Genomic DNA, 21791 nt, shown 5'->3' with positions numbered 1-21791 from the left:
AAATACTGTTATCATGCTTTGTCTGTCTTGTCTATTACAATGGGCCACTTTTAAATCCCAAATAGCCTCCTGGTCAATTCCCCTTCAGTCTGGAGCTACCCAGAGCTAGAGACCCTGATGGAGAGAGGAACCAGTTGTCAATATCATTAAAGCAGTGTGCTACTTGGGCTTCAGGACAGGCTAAGTATAGACCACTTAGTCTCCTACCGCAAGTTTGCAAAAGAGGCCACCAATCAGATCTGACTCTGAGGCTGCTTTAAGATATACTTTCTAATGGTGTAGACTCCAGTGGCTGAGAACAAAGCAACTGGAGGAAAGGCTCCTTCTCTGTCCCATCCTACAATGTTGATGGCAACAGGTCCTTGAAAACAGATTTGGTGGTGGTGGTGGTGGGTATTGGTTCCAGCTGAACACTTTCAGTGTTTGAACTATTCCAAAACTTTTTAGTTGAAATTTGGGGTAAGAGATCTTTGATACTGCTACTCACTGGGCCATTTTCCAGGGACTTCTTCTTGTCACGTTAAATGTCATCTGCATTACTGTTACTCTACAAAATACCTGAAAAGGCAATATGGATGGGTGATTAAGATCATAGATGCTGGAGCCAGACAACCTGGCTTGGAATACCAGCAGTGCCCCTTACAATTGCTGTGTGACCTTGGGCAAGTTTCTTACCTTCTCTGAGCCTCAGTTACATCTATAAAATGAAGATAATAGGTATACTTATTTCGAGGGGGTCTTGAGAGGGTTCAAATGAGGTAATATATGCACAGGGCTTAGACGGGAACTTAACCACCAGTAGGGCTGGGTTAGTGTAAGTTATTCAAACCTCACTGAGCACCTGCTATGCCCCCAAGAATGATGCCAGGTAACTTCAGATAAATTACACCTCCTTTATTCTAATAAAAAACCCTTTCCTACAAGTAAGAAAACTGGATTTTTTTTTTCACGTTTAAATGACTTTCCCAAGATCACAGAGTTCTAAGGCAGTAGAGTTGAGGCTAGAACCAAAAGCTACACTCTTAACCTTAACTTCTACTGTGAGATCATAATTGTGTAAACCCAAACTCACTCATCAGAAGAACGTTCATTACAGACTTCCATTTTATGGGTTTCACTTGTTTGATTTTGCAATCATGGGGCTGACATAAGGATCCATTAAGTTTGCTTCCACGGACTTCCCTCCCACACATAAATGCTCAAATCCAGCTGTTCCATCATATTTTTTCTATGTCTCATTTCCTGCTGCAGATCATAGTTTTGCTAAGTAGCAAGATGTACAGGAAGTAAACTGTCCACACAATATTAACTAATCAATAAACATCAGTTTCAGCCCAGAAGGACTGTAATTTATATCAGATTGTTTATTTTCACTATAATGTCCAACTAGAACTACACCAACATAAATATATCCATTCCATGGTATTACAAGAAAAGAGAAGCTTTACTCTCCCTTTGACAGGCTCATTCCCATTCTCCCATTACTGGTTTTTGTTTTTCAATTTTTAAAATTTGGTCGGTTGGGTTTTTTTGCTGAATAAAACTTTCCGTCAAGCATTTTCCACATTACTTTCTTGACCCTGCATTTATTTTTCCTTTCTGTTCTTTAGGTGAAAACACACACACACACACACACACACACACACTCCCTGCCCCCCACTCTCCATTCCCAAGGAACAAAGGAGTGTTTTTAAAAAGGAAGAAAGGTATCTCAATAAATACTAATGTGAACAATAATAACAACCTTATGGAAACATTGGAAAGAACACTGATTTTCCTTTAAAACGAGACAGTGGCTGTGAAAGCATTTTGTAAGCTGAGAAACAACAGTGTTTGTGAATGCGCTCATGTGCCCATCACTGCTCCGTGTCATTTACACTAGGAGGTGGTGGTCTGTGGGACACTGTGCAGAGTGGGGGCTGACGACTTTTCAAAGTTGGGTACTCAGTTTTGATCAAGTTCAGCTGTCGCTCTGTACATGGAGGAGGGGATTGTGGGAGGTGAAGGAAGGCAAAGTCAGTGTATGGAGACACCCGTCCCATAGCCGGAGGACTGTCCACGCTGCCTTTTGTAGCCAGAGATGGGACAAATGACACACGCCAATGAGCAAAGACAGGGAAAGTCAAACTCAGAAACTGACAACCACTTCTTAAAAGTAGAGAAAGGACATGCCAGGGATTTGATTTAGTGAGAGCAACCAGCTGCAAGCTGAAAACTGATTTCCATCACCTGCCCTGCTATGACATCTCACGGTCCTGCCCCGAGCTAATTCCACACTATATCATGGAAATCAATTATTGCTGAATCCGCATCTGAGCATCCCTGGCCATCGGCTCTTGGGTCTATTCAGAAGCATCTGTTCCCAACCTGGAGCTCTGTTTCTTTACTGGCCTAAAATGCCTTTACCTCAAAAGAGCATGGTAATAGGCAGGGTGCCTAAGAATGTACACTTCCATGCTCGTTTCCAGGACTGGCTTTGAACAGCATGCAATAGGGGAGCTTTGTTACACACAAACAGCAAGCGAGAACTTTCTGTCCAGATGTTCCCCAGCATTGTAGTGTAACTTGCTTCTCTGCCCTTTATACTGCATCTCTGAAATCAAGAGCCCGGTGAGGATTAAATGTCCATTGGCCTTCTGACTCTATAGTGGGAAGTAGGGGTTCAGAATATGTCACCCCAGATACGCCACTTTGGCATATTGATTATTTTGAATTAAAAGTACTTGAGAAATAGCAGGTGCAACAAGGACTCTCTGTCCCTCCTTTGTCCACTTGAAAGCAGAAGATAAATCCCCATACCAGGGAGCATAGAAGGCATCTTCATCACCGGACACAAGGAATTTAGAGCCGAGAAGGCTTCATGAACAAACCTTGTTACTACTTCACCATTTACCACCCACAGCCCAAACCCCTTGTCTTGTCAATTCTTCACAAATTTATCATTCCTTTGTTTAAAAGGTATAATAGCTTCCTGGTTTGGCCACTTCTTTAAGTCTCATCTCTGGGGGGCTCCCATACATACGTACATCATTCAATTTATTTTCTCCTGTTAATCTTTTTCTTACTGGGGGCTGTTAGCCAAGAACCTAGAAAGGTAGAGGGAAAAATGATCTTTCCTCCACTACAGGGCCATCAGAGGCTGAGAAGCAGAGGTATTCACCAAAGGCACATATCAGAGTCACCTGGAAAATTTGGTGACAGATTTACCCCCCAAAATTCTAGGGTAGGGCTTGAGGACTAGAACAGGGAACAAGCCCTCCAGGTGGTCCTGATGTGCATGCTGGATTTGGGACCACGGGGCCAGGCTCTGAGGGGGGGAACCATGGGCAGGTGGGTTGAGGTAGCCTTTGCACCACTTCTGGTTCCATTTTTTGCTTCCTTTGTTCTGACCCCATCTCTCTAGGCCTCTATGGACACTTCACCTCTTGCTCATCTTGGAAGACAGCTCAGGAGGGTGGTGTAGCACACGGACTCTGAAGTCAGAGTCCTTACTTGCTGTAAGGCTTTGAATGATGCATTTCATTTCAGGGAGCCCCTTTGTCACTGTCCTGTTTGTCAAAGGGGAGGCTGTAATAGGACCTACTCTGTAGGGTTATGGTGAAGAGTAAATCACATCATACATAAAAGTACTCAGCGCAGTGCCTGGTACATATGCACAGAACCTAGGGATGCCACTGTTATTACCATCCTGATAATTATTATTGTTAAGAATCCCCGAGCTCTCATCTGGTTAGTAGATGTCAGGTCTCCTGGGTGACTCCAGGTGGGACAGGGCTTGGCTGCCAATAGACTGCTTCTGCTTTTAATTCACATGGGCATCTGGTCTAAGTGGGCATCTGGTCTAAGTGGGTTCTTCAGTCCTGTTCCAATCAAGCCAATACACCTTTACAGAGAACATACCAGGTGTCAGGTACTGGGCCAGGTGTGAAAGGCCCTTGATGAGCTCACATGCTCATGAGGGGGTCAGCACACAAACAAAACCCCTCCCATGCAGGTAGTGATGGTAGCATGTAGAAGGTACCCAAGCAGTGGTTCATGGGAGATAAGAGGAGACTTCACACCAACTCACTTTTCTTGCATATAAAAAATTTCCCAGGCCCTTTAAGAATAAAGGTAAGCCACCTCTGTTGAGCATTTTCATTAAAGCATTAGAAAAGGTCTTCATATAAGATCCTGGTCTTATTTCTCTGACCTCCATTCAATCCCAAGATCTGTGTTTTTAAAAACAAGAAATAAATTACAGATATACTTAATAAGCTTTCAGAGCTAGAAGAGGTTTTGGAAATCATCCATGCTAACACTTTTAGTATACAGATGAAAAAGCCAAGGCCCCTGTGATCCTGTCTAAGATCACAGATAGTTAGTGGCCAAGCTGAGGTTATTACCCCAGTCTCTGGCTTCCAGTGCAATTCTGTTGCACAACATGATTTAGTCCCAGTGAAACCATAATAGGAAGCAGAATCATCTCTAGCAAAGGCCTGTATTCATTCGTTCAGCATCTACTGAGCTCCTGTGACATGCTCTATAAAGGCCAAGCAGGAATTAAACAGAAAAGAGAAGAGTCAACTCCAGATTAGTAGATTGGGTGAAGAAAGCCTCCTTGAGGAGGTGACTCTTGAGCTCAAGGTGGAGAAAGACACAACTGTGTTTAAGAGTTGAGGGCAGAGTATGCCAGGTCTAGGGATTGGTCAGTGCAAAAGCGCATGGTGGGGGGGAAGGAGAAGGGCACTTGGCACTCTAGAATCTTCCAGATAGTAAGACTGGAGCCTAGTGCATGAGCACAAAATGGTGCACATGACATAACTAGAGCCAGCCATGCAAGACTTTGAAGGTCATGGAAAGGGTATGGATTTTAGCATAAGTATAAAGGCAATTCATGAAGAGGTTTTAAGCTGGGGAGTTAATGGTCAGTCTGGCTACTCTGTGAAAAACAGACTCCACGGCACTCCTTCTTAATGAAGCCAGCACGTCATTTTGCTCAAGTGTGAGCGAGCTAGGAAGAGAAGGAACACAGGGCCCTAGATATTCAGCATTAGGATCCTTCCTCTATGTTGTGCTCTCTCTCATTGAATTAAACAGGGGGAAATATCTCATTAAAATTAACAGGGTGTTGGACTTGAATATTCCTTGGCCACACAGACTTCTGGTACAGGAATATAATTGGTCAGAGATCTGCCCTCGAAGGATGAATGGGGAGGCAGAGAGAGATGATGTGAGCAGACAGCCTATGTACCACATTACAGCTGATGCAGTCTTCCCTGTTACGGAATGAGTTCAGGGTACGGGCTATTTTTGGAAGTGACAGTCAAAGGGAAAATGGCCTGTGTATGAAGAGAAAATGTCATAATAATAACCCTCCAGGCCCAGGATTCTATTTCTGTCAGGAGTACTGAGCGAGGGATGTTTGGTAAGAGGGTGTGGTCATCTTAAAATGTCAAAGTCCAGTGAAATGCTGGGGTTCCGGGTCAGCCTTGGGCATCCCTGTATGAACAGGCTTAGTTGCTACCAGGTAAAAACACAAAAAGAGCCCAGAGCAGACCAGCTGAGCTTGTTTATTTGCCTTATGCATGTGCACCCTTATGTGGATAAGACCAAAATAGTGGGGGCACCTGGCTGGCTCAGTTGGTTAAGTGTCCAACTCTTGATCTCAGCTCAGGTCTTGATCTCAGGGTCGTAAGTTCAAGCCACACATTGGGCTCCACACTGGGTGTGGCATCTACTTAAAAATATGTATATAATGGACAAACCTGGAAACACAATAGAGTCCCTAAGTGCCAGATCAAGACTCCACGTAGATGTGCTTGCTTCTTTGTTGCTGTGTTTAGAGTTTTCTCTCTTTAAAAATCGAGTGGCCCCTACTTCCCTGTTCCAACACCCAAAGCTATTTATGCCATTGTTGGTTCAGTCTCTCCCCCTCTCCTGCAGAACAGGAAATTTGTGTGTTCTATCTGGATTAATTTCAGATTTTTCTCATAGCAAATGTTTGGCTCCCGGCACTAGGACCTTGAACCTGCCTGGCTGCCTGGTGGAAATGATATCCCAGGAGCAACCCTGAGCACTTTGTCCAGAGCAAGGCTGTGCCAATGGCGTCCCACGGCCGTGGCCTGCCTCAGCATGAGCCCCAAGGAAGGCAGGAATGATTGCTTGCCAAGGTGAGGACGTAGGAGCTTCGTGGACTCTGCAGGCCCGGTGATGCGCACTCGGGGAGAGAGACATGGCTTGGTTTCCCACATTTCTTTCACACAAAGCATGATTATAGGGAAGTGCTTCCATATGGCCCACGGAAAATCCCAGCCAAGAATGGCTGTGGCGGGCCAGTTTCGGAGCAGTAACAGACATGAAGGGGCTGTACTGAAAATCCAGGACGAGAAGCAGCGTGTTTTCACGCAGGCAGGGATCTGCTAACATTTGCCGGAGCCCAAGCACATATGTACGGTGCCTGGTGATGGGCCAGCAGCCCCGCTCTCACCAAGCCACCTCACCTGCCGGACACTGCCGTTGCCCTTTCTTTGTGGAAATTAATCAAAAAGATTAGATTTTTAGGGGTTTGTGACCTGGAATGTCCTGAACTGGCACAGGGGTCTGAGACGCCCTCAAAAAAATCAGAATGGCAAATTTGGGCCTTATGGGTACTATGCATTTGCAAGAAAATGGAGGGAAAATGCAAAACTTTCAATAGATTCTCAAAAGGATCTATAATCCCAAAAGTGAAAATCAATGCGTGTGTGAGAGAGAGACACACAGAGAGAATCTGATCTACCTTACCAGGAGCATGAAACTGTGAAATACAACCAGACCCCTTCCAGCCTACACACCACCCCATCCGTCCCTTCCCATTTCGGGGCCTCCTCGGCACACTTCCCCAGAAAGACTGGTTTCTTGACCCAATTTCACTCGGCTTCTCCCCTGGTTCAATTAGAAGTATCTCCATTTCTAATCTCTGTTGGACCCTGACAAGATGACGTTTATTTCTGATGAGACTTCCAGGCTTTTTAAAGCCAATGCTAACTCTAGGCGCATCCCCAACACCCAAGGTGGTGATTATGTTCCCCTTTCTGGTCTTCTCGTCCAAAAGCCGACTTGAATTAACTCTTCACAGTCCAGCCTGGCTCTTCACGGTCTTCCCCGGAGCTGCATCTTCCCTCCACCATTAGTTTCTCCCCTAATTTACTCTTCCTTGACACCTCTGACAAGGTTTTCCTCCACACCCATCAGCAGCTCTCTTAAAAACAAGACCCAGATTGACAGACTGTTGACTTAGACTTCTGTTTACAAATATCCACATTGACACTGAATGTATGTAAAAGGTGCGACATCCTTCGGTACCCAAAGGAGCCATATGTCTTATTAATCCTGACAACACCTCTACAAAGGCAGTACTATTGCTGTTTCCAGCGTCAATGAGAAAACCAAAATACACACAGAAGTTAAAAAAAAAAAAAAAAAGAACTTGCTCTGCTTACACAGTCATAAGCAACAAACCCCGGATTTCAACCCTGGCCCCAGAGCCCAATTTCTTAGCCACTTTCCTATATTGCCTTTCATAATTGGTTATGAGAGATGTTCCTTAACATCTCTGGTCCTTAGTCTCCTCATCTCTCAAATGGGCTTGACAAGAGCAAAACTACAATGGAAGGGGGTTGGTGGAATTAAGTGATACTCTGTGCCTGAAGAGAACTCTGGGACTGGTAAAGCACTGTATCGATGTTAGTAATACCAGAGAGGGTGGAACACTGTATACTTGCTTCCCCAGCTCCTTAGAAGCCAGCTCGTGCATGCCACAGTTCTGGGTGAAGAGGCGGAACTCCCCGGGGAGGACTTCCCTTCCTGAATAAAGGGTAGAGCATTCAAGGAATGTCTTCTGTGCCACCATCTTTATCGTCTGGGTGTGGATGGGTGCAAATGTTTAACAGTGACTTTGGGACTGCAGAGAGGAAAGCCATCTTCTAAGGATGATCAATGAGAGAGAGAGGGGAGCCTGGGTCCTTAAAGACATAGCAGAACAGCTTCCCCAACCTTGACTGCCTCCTACAGACTGTCCTGCATTTGTAAGTTGAACTTTCCATGATTTGTAGTGGAATGCATCCCTCACTGGTGCACCACTGCTTAAGGCCAGCTCCTTCATGAACGAATCTCTACGAATTCCTGGTTTCCAATCTCAGGTAGCCCTCGCAGCGATTCCTCTACCTTTTTCCTGTCTTTGATTAATTCCTTCCCCTCCTTTCTTTGATGGGGACACTTTGATGAGAGCTCTCACACTTACTCAGCTGACTCCTACCTCTTAATGGATAGTACAAAAAAAAAAAGTCAATATGCTGGAACACTGCTTCTCCACGGTGCCTGTATAGTCATCCAGCTGCTGACATGGTGTGGGTGTGTAGCCTCCTTCTGTCCGGGCAAATCTTTCCCTCTACCTAGTCTCACCTTCTGCTCCCTCCTCAACCCACTGCAATCAGGCTTTGGCTTCAGCCTGAAATTCATGAAGACCACTCCTGTTAAGGTCACAGATGGGTCTTCAAATTGCCAAAGAGTACATTCTGGACTCTTATTCCAATCCGTATCACAGCAGCAGTTTGCATGGTTGACCATTACCCCCTTTTTGGAATTACTCATTCCTCTGGCTTCCATGACCCTGCTTTTGCTAAGTTCTGCGTTTACCTACTCTTTTCATTTCGTCTCATTCAGATTCCCTTAAATTTCTCCACTGGCTAAATGCCTTGACTTTGGATGCTCCCCACGATGCAATTCTTGGCCTCCTGATATATTCTACACACTCTCTTTGGGTGGACCTACCTTAGTTTACCACCAATAAGGGGATTTTGCCACCAGCCAAAAATGGACTGCCATATTTCAGATCCAACCTTCAACCAGAAACAAAATATAATCAACATCTGTTTGAAGGTATCAGAAAGGTACCGAGATATTTAATACTTACGGGGGCAAATTTCCCAAGAGAAGGAAAAATCCAAGGAGCTGAGCCCTGATCTTTGGTACAGGACCCCTCTTCGTGAACCCGTCACCCAAGGGAACAGCAAACATATCCACTCTGCCGCTCAAGTTGGAGTGCTGGCATCATCCTCTTTCTTGGCTCTTGTGGTCTTCATCCCAAGCATTATCAAACTCTGCAGTTCTATCCACTAGAGATCTCTCTGGTCTGTTCCTTCCTCTACCTCTCCCACCATGCCCCCTAGACTAGGGCCTCACGATTTCGAACACCTTTGAGTATTTTTTTAAAAAGCTTCCCCTTTGGACTCCTTGCCTCCAGACTCATCTCACAGGGAGTCCAGCTTCCACCTGCCGCCAGAATTATTTTATTAAAATACAGATCGAACCATGTCAATCCTCTGCCTGGACTTGCGCGAGTGACTCCACTTAACATGATGTGTGCAGCACAACAATGAGGGCCTCCGTGGTTACCTCCAGAATGCTGTCTGTCTCATCCTCCGCCCTGTCCAGGGTGGAAGAGGATTCAGGCCTGAATGACATATTAATAGTTTCTCAAGGATACCAGGACTTTCCTTTAGTGTCACACCATGAACTTCGTGTTTCCTCCACCTGGAAAACCCTCCCCACCCTCTACCCCTCCCATGGTGCTCTCCCCGTTTGGAGAGAATAAGTAAAATCCCTATTTCATAAGTTACGTCAGGATAAATTCAAATGGGGGCGCCTGGGTAGCTCAGTCATTAAGCGTCTGCCTTCAGCTCAGGTCATGATCCCAGGGTCCTGGGATCAAGCCCCGCATCGGGCTCCCTGCTCGGCGGGAAGCCTGCTTCTCCCTCTCCCACTCCCCCTGTTTGTGTTCCCTCTCTCGCTGTGTCTCTGTCTGTCAAATAAATAAATAAAATCTTTTAAAAAAGAAGATGATCTCAAATGAACAGATTTTAAAGGAGGAAAACAAAACCATAAAAGTGCTGGCAGAAAACACACAGGAATAATTTTTTCCCTTTCAGGCAGGGGGCCGCCAACTACAACCTGAGGGTCAAATTCAGCCTACTGCCTATTTTTGTAAATAAAGTCTGGGTTGTTGTTTTTTTTTTTAATTTCTGTATGCCTTATATTTTTCCCCTCCATTAGTACATTCTTTTGAGTTTATCTCACTTTTTATAAGCCTTTTGATTCCATTCTCATTTCTTTTTCTGTATATTTTGGATATATATTTATATACTTCTTTTAGATGTTTAGATATTGCTTATTTAAATACCATACAGATCACAGTTAATCTCTTGAATTTATAACAAGTCTAGTTTTTTTGTCAGAATTAAAATACATATATATATATATATTTACTTTTAAAAAAATGGAAAAAGGAAAGCTTCAAAACCAGAGTGTGCTGTTTTGTTATGAATGTCTCATGTGCATTCTAAGTACTGAAAAGCAAGCCTTCTTCCCAAAGGACAATGTCACTCGGTAAGATGGACTGTAATTACAAAAAAAGGCTTTGAAACATAAAGGTGCTCGCGGCAACTAGCGGAGAGAGGAAGTCCTGGCGAGGACACAGAGCAGTGAGCAGGTGCTTGGGGAGGAAGGCTCCAGGAGGTGAAGGATGTGGCCCCAGGTCTGCGGTCGATGTCTAGCTGACCACCTGGGCACCAAAGGGGGTTAGAACACCCAGGCAGGATTTGAGAAGAGGGCATCCCTGCAGCCTCCAGAAAAGCCACAGTTGTGGCTCCTGAGTGGGTGGGTGAGCCCCTCCAGACTCCAGCCAGGTCCCCTCGGGAGGATTTGCTTGCTGACACATAGTAAGAAGCCTCGGCTAACAGCACCCACGACAGGGGAGGTCCAGTATGACCAGCCACGCTTGCATGAGGTATTTTTGGAAGGGTCCTTGCTACCACTTTGAGGTTTGAGGTCCCTCAGATGCACACCACCCATGCAGCCCTGCTTCACAGCATCCCAGGCGTGGCCTTCACCCTCCACGCTCTCACTTGCTTCTGCGTCAGCTTGCTCTGGCGGAACCTCTTCTCCCCTGGGATGCTCACTAAGGAAGTGATGACATAACAGACTCGCCCGTGGGTCACCAGCCGCACCTGCTTCAGTCAGTAACAGGTGACAGACGCCTCTCGACCTCTGGCCCCTTCCCATCACGGCTGCTCGCTGCCACGGTCGCCTCTGGGCCTTGGGGTACCTCTTGTCACCACTCCCCAATTTCCGTGGCTGGCGTCCACAGCAAGCCTAGCTTGAACGGATACAGCTGTACATAAAGTTTTATTAGAACACAGCGATGCCCATTGTTCTCAAGTCTCCTGTAGGTGCCTTGGTGCTGCAAGAGCAGGGCCAAATCGTTGAGACCGGAAATACATGTCCTGTAAAGCCCTAAAATACTTACTCTCTCGCCCTTTACCCAAAATGTTTACTGACCCCCAAATCAAAGGATTAAAAAAGGCAGATACTACTAAAAGAGAAAGATGAAAATTTCTGAGCATATGAAACTTAGAAACCAACAACCCTAAAAACACAAACAATATTGAAAGTCAAGTACCAAACGGAGATCCATGTTTAAAAGAGGTATCACCAAAAAATTGAAAAGTAAAAGTAAAATAAAATAGGTAAGACAGACAAAAGGTTAACACTCAGGATATAATAGAAGCTCGCAACGGTGGGGAAAAGAACAACGTCCACACAGAGAAACGAGTAAGTGACTTCAGTAGATGACCGAAAGATGAGAAGGTAGAGGCGGGCAAGAATTACATGACAAGATGTTCCACCTTGGGCACCATTAAGCCACTGCCTTCGGTTCAGGTCATGATCCTGGAGTCCCGGGATCGAGTCCCACATCGGGCTCCCTGCTCGGCAGGGAGCCTGCTTCTCCCTCTGACCCTCCTCCCTCTCATGCTCTCTGTCTCTCATTCTTTCTCTCTCTCTCAAATAAATAAATAAAATCTTAAAAAAAAAGATATATTTAAAAATCAAAAGTAGGGCGCCTGGGTGGCTCAGTCGGTTAAGCGACTGCCTTCGGTTCAGGTCATGATCCTGGAGTCCCGGGATTGAGTCCCGCATCGGGCTCCCTGCTTGTCAGGGAGTCTGCTTCTCCCTCTGACCCTCTTCCCTCTCGTGCTCTCTGTCTCTCGTCCTCTCTCTCGCAAATAAATAAAAAAAAAAAGATGTTCCACCTTGTTAGCAAGCACGGGAGGCAAATAAAAAGTTATGACTTCATGCTTTACCTTAAACAATGGCAAATATTTTTTAAAAACTCGTCATATTCTGCATCGGTCAGGATTCAAAGAAACAGGTCCTCTTGGAAAAAACAACGGAACCAAAAATGTGACAGACACGCTTTGGAAGAAATTTGACTTTTGGAAAACCGGCCCATGGCGCTTCGCCACGAGAAAAGCTGAGCGCCGGGAAGCGGGTACTCCGGGCCCAGCGGGTCTGGAGCGCGGCCTGCTGGGGGGTCACATCGCAGTGGGGTTCAAACCTACTTTTCTCCGGAGAAACGTGCGACTTCGATTGTCCACGCACGAGCCTGCAGGTGGAGCTATCACCAGCACAAACGCCACAGTTGTCCTCCCGGGCGCTGCTCCCCAGGTGCCGGTCACAGCCCACGACCTGCGGACAGAAGCGGGCGTCAGGAGCCGGGAAGGGCCCAGGCTGCAGGGCCCTCGGGCAGCCCCCCACCCGCATCCCCCCGAGCGCGTGAGCCTTCTCCGATTCACCACGTGCCTCTCTTTCGTGGGGACGGAGTTTCACTCTATGAGTGACAGAAAGCCTCACGGTGCATGGCTGAGAGGACTCTCATCACAGCCCCAGGCTCCTTAAAACAGAGGAACTGAAGCTGTCCCTCCCTTTACATTTTTATTTCTGTTTTCATCTGTAGTCGTATATTTTTGTGTATATGAAATGAACAGAGCATTACGGATACTCTTTGCTCTGCCCCCTTGCTCCCCACGCCTCCTCTCTCCTCGGGCCCCTCTGCTGGAGTCGAGGAATATCCTGGGCCACGGTTTTACCTTCAACATTTTTCCCTCTGTTTGTATCTCAATCTCCACATACCTGTATCTCAAAATCTCTATAGATCCATATCTCATATTCTGTATCTTTATATGTCCTTCTATCATTATTTATGCATATACCTATGTGTGTCTTCCTCTGTCATGAGATCTACATATGTACCTTTATAAACCATTTCTTTTTTTTAATTTTTTAAATTTAAATACAACTTAGTTAACATTTAGTTTATTATTAGTTTCAGGGGTAGAATATAGTGATTCATCAGTTGCATATGACACCCAGTGCTCATCACATCACGTGCCCTCCTTAATGCCCATCACCCGTTACCCCATCCCCCCACCTCCTCCCCTCCAGCAACCCTCAGTTTGTTTCCTAGAGTTAAGAGTCTTGGGGTGCCTGAGCGGCTCAGTCATTAAGCGTCTGCCTTCAGCTCAGGTAGCTGAAGATCATGATCCCAGGGTCCTGGGATCAAGCCCCACATCGGGCTCCCTGCTCAGCGGGAAGCCTGCTTCTCCCTCTCCCAATCCCCCTGCTTGTGTTCCTTCTCTCGCTGTGTCTCTCTCTGTCAAATAAATAAATAAAATCTTTAAAAAAAAAAAAAAGAGTCTCTTATGGTTTGCCTCCCTCTCTGTTTTCATCTTACTTTTCTATGCCTTCCCCTATGTTCATCTGTTTTGTTTCTTAAATGCCACGTATGAGTGAAATCATATGGTATTTGTCTTTCTCTGACTGACTTATTTTGCTTCACATAATACACTCTAGTTCATCCACGTTGTTGCAAATGGCAAGATTTCATTCTTTTTGATGGCTGAGTAATATTCCTGTGTGTGTGTGTGTGTGTGTGTGTTGCCTCCTCTTCATCCATTCATCTGTCAATGGACATCTGGGCTCTTTGTAAACCATTTCTTAAATGCGGAGAGGAATGAATGGGAGAGATGTCTCATAGCACACGCCTACACTGCTACCTTTCAGTCCTTTGTGAGTTATTATTTTTGTGAATTACCTGTGTGTGCATACGTGTGTGCGTCTTTACCAGATTGTGAGCTTCCGTCTATGAGGACAAGGGCTAGGCACATTTCTTTTTACTGTACAAATACATCTTCTATATAATGCGTGCCCACTCATATTAACTGGTGAGAGAGTTTATCTCTACCTCCCTGTATCACTCAACTTTATTTGCATTTCTATACCTGGTGTTTAAGAGCAGGGACTCTGGAGGCAAGCAGCCTCTCTGCTTGGCCCCTCCAACGCTTTCAAGATGGCGGATGGCCAACAGTTCAAACTCTCAGAGATCCATCTTCCTCAAGACTAACACTTCAATAATAATACATACTTCACATAGGGTCTAGTAAGGATAAAATGAGAAAATGTATGTAAAAACTCTTAGTACAGGGATTAGAACATTATAAAGGGCTCAATAAAAAAGACCCCTTCTATCATCTCTGTTTTTCATTTTGTTTTGACTCCTGGGCATAGCCCCTACGTCTCAGCGCGGGTTGCTGCAGAATCACTGCATCCAAGGTGTTGAAGACAGAATAAAGCTGGAGGCAGTTGAAACCACACCTACAGACTATTCTTTCCAAAGTTTTGGTGCTGAAGGGAAGGAGAAAGATCAAATAAAAGTTTCAGGGAGAGGCAGGGAAAGTTCCAAAGAAGTTTAAGGAAAAGCCCGTGATTAAAGATATTTTTAAATTCACAAAGGGCTGTCATGAAGAAAGGGTTTACATTTGTTCCTTGTATTTCCAAATGGTGAAAGCGACAGGTTTAAGCACAAGTTTAGTTCAATATCAGAAAGTTGGAAAAGTCAGAGTTATCCAACAACAAGTATTCAACCATGAGCTAGGTAGGAGACTTCTTGGCGGGAAAACCGGAGAGGGATTAAATTCTCTGAGGAATAGCTAAATCCAAAGACTTTTGAGATCCTTTCATCCTAATTATATAATTTTATAAAGGTGATAATGAAATACTACTAATAATAGTTGATTTTTACTGAATGCCCACCATGTGTCTGGCATTATGCCAAGCACATCACACACTTCATTGAATCTTCACAGCAACCTGAGGACACAGGTGATATCTTCTGGATCTATTTTACAAATAAGGCACTTGAATGTCAGTGAGGTTAAACGCCTCTCCAGCATCACACAGCTAGTAAATGTGTCAGTAATGGCGGGGAAACCCAGGTCGGCTGACACCAGAATCTTAACACCATGCTATACCTTCCTCACCTTTAATAGCAGCAGACGGACCGCAAAGAACTGAGTCACACAGGCAATTATATTAATATTTACAAGTGCATGTGGAACAAATTAAGAGTGATTGATTTTGGAAACACACTTGCATGGTTGGGATTCAATCAATGAGTAACTTGTGTTCATGCAACTTTCTCCAAGGGGAGTAATTCTACCATTAAGTTATAGAAACCCTGTTCCCAAGCCAAGCTCTGTCCTCACAATTCATGTCCCTGAGCGCTCTGCATTTCATGAGAATGAGAATCACCCTCTTTCTGGTCATCCAGAAAGGGTGTGGGCTTAGGAGCTAGGATGGGCTTGTTTTGAAGAGCATTTAGGGCCTTGTAAGACATTAGGCAAGCAAACACCTCCCTCGGTACTTAATTTGTTTCAGAATTTTGTTTCAAGTGACAGTTCGTCCAAATCTTACAGCCAAAAAAAAGCAGTGAAAACATCACAGAAAAACAGTATCTGAGAAGAAGCTCTGGTTGCCTTGTGATTCATAGGGTCTAAGTCAGAACTGCCCTTGAAACTGAGGGACTACTGAATTTGGGCTCTCGGATCTCATCGTAATTCATAATAAGCAACTTTTGAAAAGCTGCCTGAGGTGTTTTCAACCTCTGTGACATCTCCCGTAGTCAAGATCTCTAACTGTAATGATTTAAAAAACCACTAATCGATAGAACATATCAATAAATTTATTAACAACTATTAAGTAACCAATTTTTATATAGGCAGGTGCTACGGGGTATAATTTAACAAGACAAGGCTCATATCCTACAGTGCAGTTAATGAGACAAGTCACACAAGATATCAGACTTAAACAAATATTTAAAATATATGAGCAGTGCTTTTGGGAATAAATATTCCTACATAAATCATCACTTCAGCTAAGGACCATTTCACCACTTCTGTATACGAATTCCTAATTGGCTAAAAGAACATAGTATTTAAATAAGTGGAATCGGGATGCCTGGGTGTCTCAGTCAGTTAAGCATCTGCCTTTGGCTCAGGTCATGATCCCGGGGTCCTGGGATCGAGCCCCGCATCAGGTGTCTGCTCTCCCTCTCCCTCTGACCCTCCCCTGGCTCATGCACTCTCGCGCTCTCTCTCAAATAAATAAATAAAATCTTTAAAGAAATAAGTAAGTGTGATCACTCCATGTTAAGCCACATACCTTTCTAGGTAAGTCTAATTTAATCCTTCTAGAACCAATTTTTTGAGTCAACTTGTGTTGGAGATTCTTGAAAACTGGATTCTATCCTAGAAAAAACTCTAGGTTTCTGCCTTGAAAATCAGAGTATATGGAGCTCTGGTGGTCATTAGAGATGTTCTAAAATACGGAGCTTCTCCTTTCAGCCTGTGGAATGACTCTACGTCCCCATTCCCTTCTAATTAAGTGTGGTCTTGACTGTCTTGGGCCAGTGAAATAGGAGTCTAATTGCTGGTGTAAGAAGCTTCCGGTAAGAAGCTTTAAGGATCAGTGCCCAAGTCACACACTCCCCTTCTTACTACAGTTATGTAAATTGTGTTCAAATAAAACCTCCCTCAGTCTGATCTCTTGATATTCAAAGAGCAGAGACCCCTGCCGACAAACGGTGGGCAAGTCGCATTAGCAAGAAGTAATCCTTAATTGTTTTAAGCCACTGAGCTTTGGCAGTTGTCAGTTACTGCAGGAAAGCCTGGCCGGTGTCAGAAAGAGCACAGTTTAACCCATGAACAAGGCAAGGTCATTAACAGCAAGGTATTATTTTCAATGGGACATTTCACGTCAAAATCCAGACTTCCAGCTTCTGTTGACAAACAGAAACTCTGATATGTTTATGTGTAGATGCCCCCTTCACAACGAGCAGGTACATATTCTCCAGGTCCCAACAGCCCTCGTGCTCACCATGACCACACCCGAGCACTTTCTGTCTCTGAGAGTCTGTCTGGGCATGACCGTGCTGTGTGTGCAGGACCCACCTAGCATCCTGGCTGTCCTTTACCAGAACCGCATCTCATTTCCTGTTCCAAACTTCAACCACACTTCGGGCGACATAGAAAGTACAAGTATCATCAGTATAGCGCAGTGGATAAGAAAACAGATTCTGGGGTTAGGTTGCCTGGTCCAAATTCCAGCTATCCCCCTTTCTAGCTGTGCAATGCAGGAAAATTCCTTAGCCTCTTCCAAACTCATTTCCAAGTGTGGATGATGACGGTACCTACCTCACACATATGAGCAGCTAACACAGCCAAGTGCTTTAGACAATGCCTGACACTTACTAAACACTCAGTGGATGTTCGTTGCTGTTAGTTTTACTGTAACTACAAAGTGGCTTCTTCATCTAACCCGCTGTCAGGGAATTCAGTAAACATGAATGATAAATCAGACTTTGCTCTGAGGACATGCTTCCAACCAGGCCCTGTTTCTCATAAAAATCAGACCTGCAAAGCAGAAGCAAATTTCATTCAGTGAGTGTCATCATCTTATTCTGCCTGCCGTGCTCAGGTTCACAAAAAGTTGTCCCCAGGAGCACGCTGACTGCTCATTTAAGTGAGCAGACCATAAACACACTTGCAAAAATGTTGTGTGGTCTGTGCGAAGTGAACATCAGGGCTCAGTTCGCTCATCTGGAGGCAAGTAGCGAGAATCCCACAGTTTATTCTCTCCCATCCTAGTGATCACTGATGGCCACAGCCACATTGTACAAGACGCGGAATGTGCGTGAACATTATCCTGTTGAAGGAAAGATCTGAATTCTCCTGGGTGTCCCGGTCATTTCTGAAGAAATGGCATACAATTCTTTTCACCCAAATAGCCTTGCCGAAAGAGCACTCAGCTTTCGGCAGCCAGGGTATCACCTGTTACCGCCCAAAGAGTGGGCTTACCCATCAGCATCATGAAAACATGATAGGAAGCACGCTTTTAAAGTGAACGAATTCAGTACATTTTCCCTGCAAGCCACATCAAGCCTTGGAAACTACTGGAACCAACTCGGCATCTGAGATCATGAATATGAAGAGGGGGCTGTGGTCACAAGCACAAGGAGGAACCAGGAAAAGGGAGCCAGCACTGACTGCAGGCCTCCGGTGTGACAGTGACTGGGCTGGACTCATGGAATGTCGTTTGCGAAAGAACAAGTTTAAAATAGGACCTACCAGGAGAATAATACCTCCTTTTTTTACCTACTGGAAATACCAAGGCTGAGAGATGGTAGGAATGAATACCACAGGAAATGAGTACATCCATGTACACAAATGAGTGTCACAAATGAGTGTCCACTCCAACCATGTCACTGAGACAGCTCAAGCCGAGATCGCCGATGGGATTTGTTTGGGCCAAATGAAGTAAGCCTATTTCCCTTCTTATCTCTCCTGATTCCTCCGAAGTATCAGACACTGCTTACTTTTCTTCTTAAACACTCACCCACACTTAACTTGGTTTTCTCTTACTTTGCTATTCTACAGAAGTTCTGCCCCATCAAGTGCACCCCTTCCAAAACTTGCTCCTAAAATGGTGGGGCCAGGACTCTGTCATTGGAAATCTGCTCTTCTTATTCAGTCTCCAAGGCCATCTATTAGCTTTAACCATGTGACGACCCCCAGATCTATGTTGCTCATCTAGAATTCTCTCCTAAGCTCTAAATGTGTGTATCAACTTCGATATTCACAGGTACATCAAGCTCACCATCTTTTCCCCATATACTTGGTCCTCACCCAGTATTTTCTGTCTTGAGGAATCGCCTCATTATCTACTTAGTCATCATGTCAGAAATCCAGGCTTCATTCTGAACTTCTTTCTCACTCCCCACATCCAATAACAATCCAGTCCTAAAAGATCTTCTTCATTAACCTCTATAATTTGTCATCCCTTCTCCATCCAGCCTACCCTGTATACTCTCAGCTCTTGTTAACCCACCCTTGACCTTCTACTGTTTGGCCAGACCCTGTCCTCTCCAAATAATCTGCCACGTTGCCACTTGAGTGATCTTTCTAAAGACAATCCCAACTGACCTATTCCTTGTAAGATTCTTCAATGACTCCTATTGTAACTTTCAGAATGTTAATGATTGGTTTCCACCTATGCCTGTAACCTCAACTTCTAGCATTATCCCACAGGTATTTTTCACCTCAATTCTACAGAATGAGTCATAGATCCTTAAATATATCTACTGTTAAACATCTCTTCACCAGTGCTATTCACTCTGCTTGTGATTCCCTTTCTCATCCTGGTTTATGTAACTACTACTCAACTTTTCAAAACCTCAGTGTCAAAACATTACCTTGTCCAGAGTATTCTTCTTCAGCCCAAACTAAATTAGTTTTAACAATAATTCTTTTTAATTATGCAAGCAACACATACTCCTTGTCAAAAACTTGGAAAACAAAAAAGCATGATTCCACTGACAAGTGATTCCCTTTTATTATCATTTAGAGGAAGAGCCCAAAAGTGAACTGGTATAAAGAGAAACGACTAGCAACAAATGAAATGGAAGAATGAAGTACTAAGCCTTGACCTTTGGGAAGACTAGTCAATAGCAAGTATCAAATAAGATGGTTCAAGAGTAGGAGAGAAAGGAAGAGAGATTGACTAGGCCACGAAGGGAGATTGGCTAGTCTAGTCTTGGAGTAAAAAGGTGAAAGTGAAAGGGGAAAAACAGTAAAATATGAGTGACATGATGGAGGTAGCAGGATACAGAGCATATGTGAGCAAGTACATTGATGACAGTATGAATTCAGGAAGGTAACATTGAGAATTCTGGTGCCATAAATAGAAATGAATAGGAATAGCAGTTGGAATAACTCATGGATCTGGGAAGAACAATACTAATTTATTTGAGGCAGAGGAAGGAGCATGCTGAATTGGAAAAATTTGTGGAATCTCCCAGAATGGACATCAAACTGAGCAATAAATGCAGGACTGGAGGCTGAGAGAGAAATAAAAGAGGGACCAAAATATGTGAATAACCTCTGCATTTGCAAGTGGATAAGACTCATTTGTTCAATCAGTTTTTACTGACGACCCTCTATGGGGCCAGACATGGTAGGCATTTGGGGGTATGGCAGTGAGCAATATGTGTGATTCCTGTCCTTAAAGAATTTACATTCCAGTGTGGGAGAATGTCATAATCAAATTATCACACAAATAAATATGTAACTATGAAATACTATCAGTGCAATTAAAAGGTAGTATAATATAACCAGGAAGACTAATTTAGGTAGAGTAATCCCAGAAGACCTCTTAAGGAAGTGATATTAAGCTGATATCATAAAGATAGTAAGAGTAGCTAAGAGCATTAGGTAGAAGGCAGTGGGGACAGTATGTGTAAGAGCTTTCTGGCACTTTGCAGAATTGGAAAAACAGCACAAAAGGGGGAAGAGTGCAGTCTCTGAGGAGAGGTCAACAGAAGCTTCCCACATAAAAAATCAAAAAGAAAATAAGACTGGATGAAAAACAAAACAAAACAAAACAAAAAACAGAACATCCAAGAACTGTGGGACAACTACAAAAGGTGTGGCCTGAGTGTAGTGGGAATACCAGAAGAAGAAGAAAGAGAGAAAGGAAGAGAAGTATTTCAAGCAATAATGACTGAGAATTTCCCCCCAATTAATATCAGACACAAGTCCATAGGGCCAGGAGGCTCAAAGAACACCAAGAAAGGTAAATGCCAAAAAGACTACATGTAGGCATATCATATTCAAACTGCAAAAAATCAAAGATAAAAAAAATCTGGAAAGAAGCCAGAGGAATAAAACACCTTACCTACAGAGGAGCAAAGACAAGAATTACATCTGACTTCTCCTTAGGAAACATGCAAGCAAGAAGACAGTGGAGTAAAATATTTAAAGTGCTGAGAGAAAAAAAAGCACCAGCCCAGAATTCTGTACCCTATGAAATTATCCTTCAAAAGTGAAAGAGAAATCAAGACTTCCTCAGGCAAACTAAAATTGAGGGAAGTGTTTTGCTAGTGGACCTAGTTTTTCAGAGTAGGAAAATGACATGGGTCAAAAATGTCGATCTATATAAAGAAAGGAAGTGCACTGGAAAATGAATAAAGGAAAATAAAATAAAAACATTAATTTTTCTTATTCTTAATAGATCTAAAGGATTATAGTTTATCAAAATGATAGTAGCAACAATGTATTCGATTGTGTATGCTTATATATGTATATTTGTGTAGATATATGCTTACATACGCTTATGCATAAGTGAAATGGATGATAGCAATGACAAGGGTTATAGGGAGAAATCAGGATTTTGGTGTTACTATTACTTTGCTGCTTGTATATTCACTATACCCATGAAGCAGTTTAGTGTTATTTGAAGGTAAATTTGGACTAGTTATAAATGTATACTGCAATCTGTAGGGCAACTACTAAAAAGGGCAAAACAAAAAGTATAACTGATGTATTAAATAAGGAAAGAAAATGCAATCATATAAAATGCTCGTTGGTCAAAACTGCAAAAACCAAAACAGTGAACAAAAAATAGGAATATAGAACAAGGGTAACAAATAGAAAACAGTAACAAATATGGTAAATAATCACTTTAAACATCACTGACCTAAATGTACCAATTAAAAGACAAAGATTGTCAGAGTGGATCAAAAAACAAAATCCAATTATCCA

At 43.7% G+C, this 21791-nt stretch overlaps 1 protein-coding gene across 1 annotated transcript in view; it reads right to left on the bottom strand.

Annotated features, from left to right (window-relative positions):
• ADAMTSL3 (ADAMTS like 3) overlaps positions 1-21791 on the bottom strand; it is a 343828-nt gene that overhangs the window by 177065 nt on the left and 144972 nt on the right. The window contains exon 6 of the mRNA XM_021680458.1: positions 12420-12546. Coding sequence (XP_021536133.1) covers positions 12420-12546 — 127 coding nt within the window. The remainder of the gene's footprint in view (positions 1-12419; positions 12547-21791) is intronic.

The sequence above is a fragment of the Neomonachus schauinslandi genome, chromosome 9 (genome assembly GCF_002201575.2).
Source record: "Neomonachus schauinslandi chromosome 9, ASM220157v2, whole genome shotgun sequence".
NCBI lineage: Eukaryota > Metazoa > Chordata > Mammalia > Carnivora > Phocidae > Neomonachus > Neomonachus schauinslandi.
The sequence above is the reverse complement of the archived record's forward strand: the minus strand, read 5'-3'. Positions and strand labels throughout refer to the sequence as shown.